Source organism: Triticum aestivum, chromosome 3D, assembly GCF_018294505.1.
Source record: "Triticum aestivum cultivar Chinese Spring chromosome 3D, IWGSC CS RefSeq v2.1, whole genome shotgun sequence".
Classification (NCBI taxonomy): domain Eukaryota; kingdom Viridiplantae; phylum Streptophyta; class Magnoliopsida; order Poales; family Poaceae; genus Triticum; species Triticum aestivum.
The window spans coordinates 596,753,348-596,761,324 of record NC_057802.1 but is presented as its reverse complement, the minus strand read 5'-3'; the positions used below and the strand labels follow the sequence as shown (position 1 = coordinate 596,761,324).

General features: G+C 46.8%; 1 protein-coding gene across 2 annotated transcripts; it reads left to right on the top strand.

Annotated features, from left to right (window-relative positions):
- Nucleotides 1-3,266: 3,266 nt before the first annotated feature.
- On the top strand, nt 3,267-7,205 carry LOC123080799 (lipid droplet-associated hydrolase). 2 transcript variants are annotated; one of them, XM_044503752.1, is made up of 13 exons: nt 3,267-3,456; nt 3,618-3,749; nt 3,837-3,916; nt 4,040-4,111; nt 4,191-4,219; nt 4,804-4,854; nt 5,070-5,120; nt 5,578-5,637; nt 5,733-5,815; nt 6,194-6,341; nt 6,443-6,493; nt 6,683-6,787; nt 6,893-7,205. In XM_044503752.1, exons 2-13 carry the CDS (start codon nt 3,676-3,678, stop codon nt 7,037-7,039), a joined length of 951 nt encoding a protein of 316 aa, XP_044359687.1. In that variant the 5' UTR covers nt 3,267-3,456; nt 3,618-3,675; the 3' UTR covers nt 7,040-7,205. The 2 variants fall into 2 exon arrangements, with proteins under 2 accessions (XP_044359687.1, XP_044359686.1); XM_044503751.1 differs by having other exon boundaries at nt 3,268-3,456; nt 3,610-3,749.
- The last annotated feature ends 772 nt before the right edge of the window (nt 7,206-7,977 follow it).

The window sequence follows — 7,977 nt, the reverse complement described above, 5'->3', positions numbered from 1 at the left end:
GCGAAAAACAGGGAAAGACCGCGGCCAGAACCAGTCTGCCAAATGACCCTATAGGGATTTTGGGAGAAATCAAACCTCGCCGATACATACACTAGCGCGAAATAAGGCGTGTCATGTGCTTGCTAGTCGTATCCTACCGCCAGGGACGACGATGGCAGCAAAAAGATTAGATCGGTTTTAAAAAAAACAGGGTTAAATTGTACTCTACTACACTTTGGCACAAAGGTCTGAAGAGTGATTCCGCCCAAAAAACAGGCAACAGCCGAACCACCACTCTCACGTGTTCCCTTGATCCCATCGGTGGGAAGGTAGCTGACTGAAGGACCGACCAGTCTTCACTGCCGCTCCGAAGCCTAACCCTCTCTTCCCCGGCGGCGCCCAACACACCCTCTGGCGAGGCGAGTCGCCGGACCTCCCCCCTTCCCCGTCTGAGCCATATTTCATGCAACTGAGCCATATTTTGTATGGGGTGTCTTGTGAGGTAGATAAAAGCCTTATGGATGTTAAGATTTTTCATTGTGGCAATTTTTTTTAGGGCCCGGGGCTTGCTCCAATCATATCTCCGCCAATGACAATGCTACAACATGGTCACAAATCTAATCCCATCACATGCTCACTGATCTCGGTTGTTTTGTTCTTTAAAGTTTCTAGCGGGCTTGGCCGTGAGGTGCTTTAAAGTTCGTGCTATGCAGTCAAATAGTGAATGCACGCAATCAAACGGACCAATCTTACCTGACACACGCTTGGTTGGTGTTTATGCAGACAACCAAATACGCCCCTAGTGTTTTAGTCATGTGGTCAAAGTGTTAGATGTATAACATACCTAATTTGAGTATAAAAATCATAAGTACCTATTATGGATGAGAATTAGCAAATTCAAAAGAAAAGGAAAACCGGCAACAGCCGAACCACCAAGGGTGTGTTTGGTTGCCTGCATGAGGCCCAACCAGGCCCGCGCGGGAAGAAAACGGCTTGTTTGGTTGGCTGCATACACTGTTAGGCCTGCATGTCATGATGTTTAAAGCACTACTGGGCCTGGCTCCCTGGGAGCGCTCGAATCGGCAGTTTCTCCAAGGCCAGGCCCGAGCGGTGCACGTGGGCGGCGGCGGCTGCACGCGCGCGGCCACATCGAGAAGCCGCGTTACTTCTCGAAGCACCGGCAGTTATTAGCCTCACCGCCCCTCACCGCTCCCTCTTCCCATTCTCCCTCACTCTCCCAACTCTCACCGGCGGCGGCGGATCGGAGGAGAGCAAGAAGAATACCGGACTCCATCATCGGCGAGTGGATCATCACCTGGCCCGCGGCAATGGCGGTAAGCACTTCTCTGTTCATCATGCACTACGTTTTCGCGTTTGATCCGGCGATAGATTCGATCCACGGCGGAGAGGGGAATGGGGAATAGAGGTAGATAAGCATGGCAGTTCATACTAGTTCATACGAGTTCATACTACTTCATACTAGTTCATGCAAGATCGGAATAAAGGTAGATGCAGATGAAGTAGAAGGGGGATTGGGGGTACAGAACAGACACCGGCTAACCGCGGCGGCCGTCACCGGCGTGTGGAGCGGCAGGTCGAGTGGCTGGCCTTCATCTTCTTGTCCATCACCGTGCGGGGCGGCGGGTCGTCGTCGCTGTCGGAGGAGTCGAGGTCGATCTGCCACGTATGATGGCCTGGCTCCGGCGCCCTCACTGGCATCTGCACCGGTTCCTCCTCCTCCTCTTTAGGCTCCCCACCGATGACCTCCGGCGGCACGATTGTCGTCTCCCAGTACACTGCGTCACGGCGGTCATTAGGAGCCCAGTAGTTCTTGTACTTGGACCACTTCTTCCTCTGTTTAGCGTCGTCGGAGACAGCCTGATTCATGGCCCAGCGAATGATGTCGACTGCCATCGCACGCTTCGCTGGGTCAGGAATCAGCGTCTTCAGCTCTTGTGCAGTGGCCCTCATGAGCACTGCATCAGATTCCTTCTGCATGTCAGGCATGGAGCCAAAGTTCGAGCACACACCTCCATGGTGTTCTCGAACTTGGTGCGGTCACCAGCCGACCACCCGAGGAAGAAGGCCCTCCAGGCAATACCCCAAGGGAATGGGTTGGCGTTGGATCTGGAACTAGAGCTCATGGCGATGGAGAGGAGGAAGGTTGACAGTGAGAGAAGAGAGGGGGTGGGTAAGTAGTGTTGGGCAGGGTGAGTAAATATAGGGGCGATGGAGAGGAGGAGAAGAGTGACAATCATGCCGTTTTAACAACATGCTCTTCAATAAGCCATGAACTCTGTGCTGTGCCTGACTCCATGAATTGTGTGCAGAACGAGGAGAGCAATGAGATGGGCACGGAGGTGCTCCGGCCGTTGACAACAAGGGCAAGCAGCCCCTTCATCCAATGCCTGACGAGATTGTGCTGCCGCCCACCGCCGAGGAAGACCCGAAGACCCCTGAGGTTGGCGACGACGAGGGCATGGAGGAGCCCCCCAGCAACAAGCGCCGCAACTACGGCCACTACCATCAGGAGAATGGCTCAACTCATTTATGCAAGGTCATCCGTGCACCGAAGCTTGAGTGCATCCCCATGCCCCTGGACATCACCAAGCACTTCGTCGCGGTGCCGACGGAGTTCAAGCTCAGGAACAACAACGGCTGCTCCTGGAAGGTGATGGTGAAGCTGATGAACGACAGGGCGACCCTGGATCAGGGTTGGGCCACCTACGCAGCCGTTCATCAGATCAAGATCGACTACATGGTGACGTTCAAACTCCTCACTCCCGACACCCTCAAGGTCATCATCTTTGACGACGATGGCATTGAGGTCGTCAACAAGTGCGGGAAGCACGACGAAGCCTTCGCCAACAAGGACTAGGCCCGAGGCACCTCCTTCCTAAGTACTATCGAGTCTGCTTTGAACTGTTTATGTTTATGGTTTATGCGTTGAACTATTATGAAGCGTGGTACTGCTTATCTGAAATATGCTGTTAAGTAGTTGATCCTCTGCTCTGCTTATGATGTGTTGTACATGGTTGTGCCGAAGTATGCTGGTAACCTCACCAACTAGCCAAAGAGCTTACCACACACCAGACGTTGCATACAACCAATCACCATGCCTTTGGTTTGTGTACTAACATGCGTGCAACCAAACACCAGGCAGTGTGGTTCAGTCCATACAGGCAAGAGGGCATGCAGGCAACCAAACAACATGATGGTGCATTTGAGGCTGCATTTGCATTGCCAGAGTGAGTTGAGAAGGCTATGGAATGCACCTACTGTAGACTATGGCAACCAAACACGCCCCAAACGTGTTCCATCGGTGGGAAGGTAGCTGACTCACTGAAGACGTGGTCAGTCTTCACTGCCGCTCCGAAGCCTGAACCCTCTCTTCCCCGGCGGCGCGCGGCACCCTCCCGGCGAGGCGAGTCGCCGGAGCCCGCTCCCCCTCCTCCTCCCCCGGCTCCGTCTGGATGGGTAAGCACCCGCGCTCCTCCCATGAATCGAATCCCCACCAAAATTTCCCCTTTCTGATCCGCGTAGCGTAGAAATCCGCTCCTGCGCGCGGCTGTTCCCTCGACCTTGTCGCCCCCCTGACTTGCCCGGCTCTCACGGCGCTATATCGGGTAGCTCCCCAGGTTGTTTAGACCGGCGGCCTGCGGCGGCGGCGGGGCGAGGCTGAGCGCCGGATCCAGCATGGAGAGAGCGGGGCTCCTCGCGCCGTTCCCCCCGAGGGCGCGGGCCACGGCCAGGGTCTGCATGGTCTCGAGGTACCCGCCGTCCGCATCCGCCGCTCCGGATTCGCAGCTGTCGCTAATTGCTAGTATTACTGAAGTCTGAAATCAAATCCTCTGCAGCTTCGCCACGGAGTTGCTCGAGATAAGATCCAGGGAGCCGTCCCCGTCGCTTCACGTTCTGGTCGTCCCTGGCAATCCAGGTTGGTGACTGCCGGCGCGCTATAAATTATCTCTGCTTTTTCATGTGTTGAAGTGCTGATGCGTGAAGAAGGATCCGTCAGTCAGGGGCTTATGTTGCTCTGATGTTTCTGTGTGGCTGGCAGGTATTGTTGGATTCTACAAGGACTTTGTCGAAGCCCTCTACGAAAACCTCGGCGGGCAGGCATCTGTTACGGGTAAGCTTGCTTGATCCGAGGCTATTTTCGTTGATGTATTGTTGTTGTTGCTTGCTGATGAACCTTGTGCATTGTTCAGCGATAGGGCACATTTCACATGGGCAGAAGGTAATAAACAGATTTCTTCAGTTTGATTCATATTGTCATGTTGAAATCGACAAGGGACAGTCACATGTATCGTTTATATTTACGGAAGACAGTTAAAAATGGTGATGGATTGTCTGGGATTATCATAGTTTCAGAGCATTTGATGTTCTTAGTGGTTTCCCTTGGACAGATGCGGAGAGGGGGTTATCTAAAGCATCAGGTTGTTAGGAAATTTTCTAGGTTCTTAGTGGTATTCATAACTTGGTTCAGGTTATAAATTTCTATTGAGAACTGGTGTTCCACTTGTGCGCTCTATTCACTACTTGCTATGATAAAAGTTTGGCAATCCCCTGTTTCTCAATAATTTGTTCTGTAAAACAAAACAATTTCAATGTTTTGGTCATCTTGGTTTCAAAGTTGTCATCCTTATTCACTGGCATGGTTAGGAATAAATGCACAACAATAATCCTTGTCAATGCACATTCTTTTATTGGTCCTCTGGCATGATGTCTAGTTGTTTACTATGATATGGTTGTTTTTTACTGTCTGGTCAGCATATTAAGACTGCTATGTATCTGATTGTTACACTACCCAACCCATGACAGGATTACGAGCACGGACGATTGTTTTCATTACACGAACAGATTGAGCACAAGGTTCGTTTTGGCATGCTTTCGTCGCTTCCAACTGCAACTGTTCTTCTTAATTTTGTTCCTGCTGCAACGTTTTTTTAGTTGTCATATCTCCAAAAAGAAACACACTTCTGAAACTTAATAGGAACAGGTGAACACTTTCCTGTTTCTTTTTTTTCTCATCATTTTCTCGACAGTTGAGAATATATTACTCATATTTCTCATGTCCATGTTTGCAGATTGATTTTCTTGAGCAAGAGCTTCTACATACCGAACAGTCCATAATTGTGGTATGCTTCTGTCTTCACCAACACAAGCTTCCGTTTATTAAATCCAGGCTGTCCTATGCTAGATTACTATGTGGAAAATTTAGTTGGTTTACTCTACAATACAAGTTTTTAAAACTTCATATAGTTTAAGTATTACATTGAGCCGAATAGAGGAAAAGGAAAGTCTGAGTGAATTTTGTGGAAAGGTGCCTGCACCGCTGGTTGACTTGCTGGCCCATGATCATTTTGTTTTGGGGTAATATCTTCATAAATATATTTTCATATGTAGTTGATTTGCCTTGCGTATGAAGACATCATAGTAGTGAAGCGCTTGGTTTGTTTACTCTTTCTGCAGTACTGTACAAAACTGTTAGTTATGTACCATTTGGGTCCAACTGTTAATATTTCTTACTGAAGAGTATGTGATTCCCTTGTATATGAAAGAGACCATCTAAGCTTAGTTCTGTATCAAATGTAGGTGGGTCATTCTATTGGCGCGTACATAGGTCTGGAAATATGCAAAAGGTTCCAGAAGAAGGTATGAGTATTTATCCAAGTCTAGTATTCCTTTCGAAGTCCTTTCCTTAAGTCTGTACTTGCTGTTTCATTTTTGTTTTTGACACTCCTGGACAGGTAAAATTTTTTTTAGGGCTTTATCCATTTTTGACATTGAACAAGAATGCTATGAAGCAATCAGCAATTGGATATGTTGCAAGGTAGTAAATTCTTTCGAGTTTGGTTGCTTTTGTATGTATATTTATCAACACAACAATGCCAGTTTGCTACTCCACAAAACTTGGATAATTCAAACAAGGCGATGTGATAGCATGAGCCGTGATAGGGGATAAAAATTCTAAAATTGTTGTTCTATTAAACAAGCAACACAACACATACATGATGCTAGATAGTAGGCAACTAGACAGACAACCGATGTATATATATAGCTGTCTATAGCTATTCCTATTCGTAATTGTCATTTTATAGGAGGTTAATTGGTACCTTACTTTTGAGTTTCAAAGTTGAAATGATCATGTCCATTCCCAAATGAATATTACTGTTTCTCTGAACTTGATCTTCTCAAATGAACATGTCAGGTCATCTCTCCTTAGTAAAGGCGTTAGTTTGTTAGCGTCTTTCATCGGCTCACTCCAGGCTTCAGTTACGAGGAGCATTGTGAAAAGGTTCCTTGGATCTTCTTGGTCTGCAACAGCCATTGATGCTGGATGTAGCCATCTCTTGCAGGTGCTCTGAGCTTCTTCCTATTTAGTTGGCCATCTGTTTTGTATTTTTCTCTTATCTGAAAACATGTCGAGACATGTGCTCATTTTCTGCAAACTGTGCAGTACCATACGATGCGCAATGTGCTTTTCATGGCAAAGACAGAGTTCCAAAAGGTAAACGCTGATAATGCTACATTCAGCTGCATTATGGGTCACAAGAGCACTATAGGAGTATTATAATGCTACATTCAGCTGCATTATATGGCAAAGACAATTGCATTACTTGCAGTACTATACTAGAGTTTCTTCCTATTTTCTACTTGCATACCAGTTAGTTCTTGACCATGTTACTATGCACTTCAGCTTAATGAAGAGCCGGACTGGAATTTCATCAGAGCAAAACAGGCTCAAATTGCTTTTCTGTTCGGTGTGGATGATCACTGGGGTCCACTGACTCACTTGGAAGAGGTGAATAGATCTCATTCAACGGCATTATTCTGATTATGTGAGTTGTCATGTTGTATCATGGATATCTTTGCTCATGTTAATTTGTCTGGGAGTGTTGAATTACAGATCTCAAAGCATGCTCCGAGGGTTGCCTTGTCGATCGAGAAAGAAGGTCACACACACGGCTACTGCTGCACAGAGGCTGGATCTTTCTGGGTTGCTGACTACGCCGCGAACTTGATTAAAAACCAAATGCTCGTCGGAGATAGCTGATGGCACATAATTATCTTCGTTGGATGAAGTAATATAGGAGTGTGATGCTGGATTTTGAATACTAGTGCTTATTTTGCATATGCTAATCCAGGATGACAGATCTCAAAAGTCACATGCTGAATACTGCTATCTAACTTGGCCTTCATGCAATATGTTTTCGTCCTCCTTTCCATGATGAACCTGACAAGCAACAACTGCGTCATTATTCTTACTGCATAAATCATATGTGTGTTGATTGACTAGTTTTCGGAGATGCTTCTATATTGATTGACTCATTTTTTAGAAATAGTGCAGTGTACGTAAAGAACAATTCTTGGGATGATAATAATCACATCTTTAGAATCATAGCAACATTACATATTACATTTATGTTTTCCTTAGCTATAATTTTTACATATTACATATTACATTTATGTCATCCTGGATTAGCATATGCAAGATAGGCACTAGTATGTTGAGTCACTTGTCATCGGGTGCCAAAGCGGCAGTCGGATGGGAGGCGAACCCACAGGCTAGCCAGCACGGGAAGAGTTTGTCCTAGCTGGCTCTTACAAGAAGGAAACTGAGATATTTATATGTATGCCCTTTAGAGACGCTTTAAACTAGAAATTTCTATTTGTTACCTCACCATCCTGCGACATATTACAAAGTTTTAATTCGAACAATACCCAAATATGTTATTTCCTCTATATTACTTTTTTTTTGAGAAACAAAGAGTAACCGGGCAGCATTACCATTAACCAGCGAATGCATGCAATCTGGCATGTCAGCTATCCTAATAAAGTTGCCTATCCTTCTCGCAACCGCAGCAGCTTCATGTGCCAAAGCATTGCATCTCCTCCTCACATTGGCTATTCTGGACGACTCAAAACCAGTTAGAGCCTCTTTAATATCCATCACTTGTCCAAACTGGGGTGATCTCCCCGATGCATCAGGTT

What these genes read in the sequence shown, in the direction of transcription:
- LOC123080799 (XM_044503752.1), top strand. Translation starts at nt 3,676, where the DNA reads ATGGAGAGAGCGGGGCTCCTCGCGCCGTTCCCCCCGAGGGCGCGGGCC. An exon ending in GGTCGTCCCTGGCAATCCAG is followed by an intron (nt 3,917 to 4,039) that starts GTTGGTGACTGC and finishes TGTGGCTGGCAG; the next exon opens with GTATTGTTGGATTCTACAAG. An exon ending in GCAATTGGATATGTTGCAAG is followed by an intron (nt 5,816 to 6,193) that starts GTAGTAAATTCT and finishes TGAACATGTCAG; the next exon opens with GTCATCTCTCCTTAGTAAAG.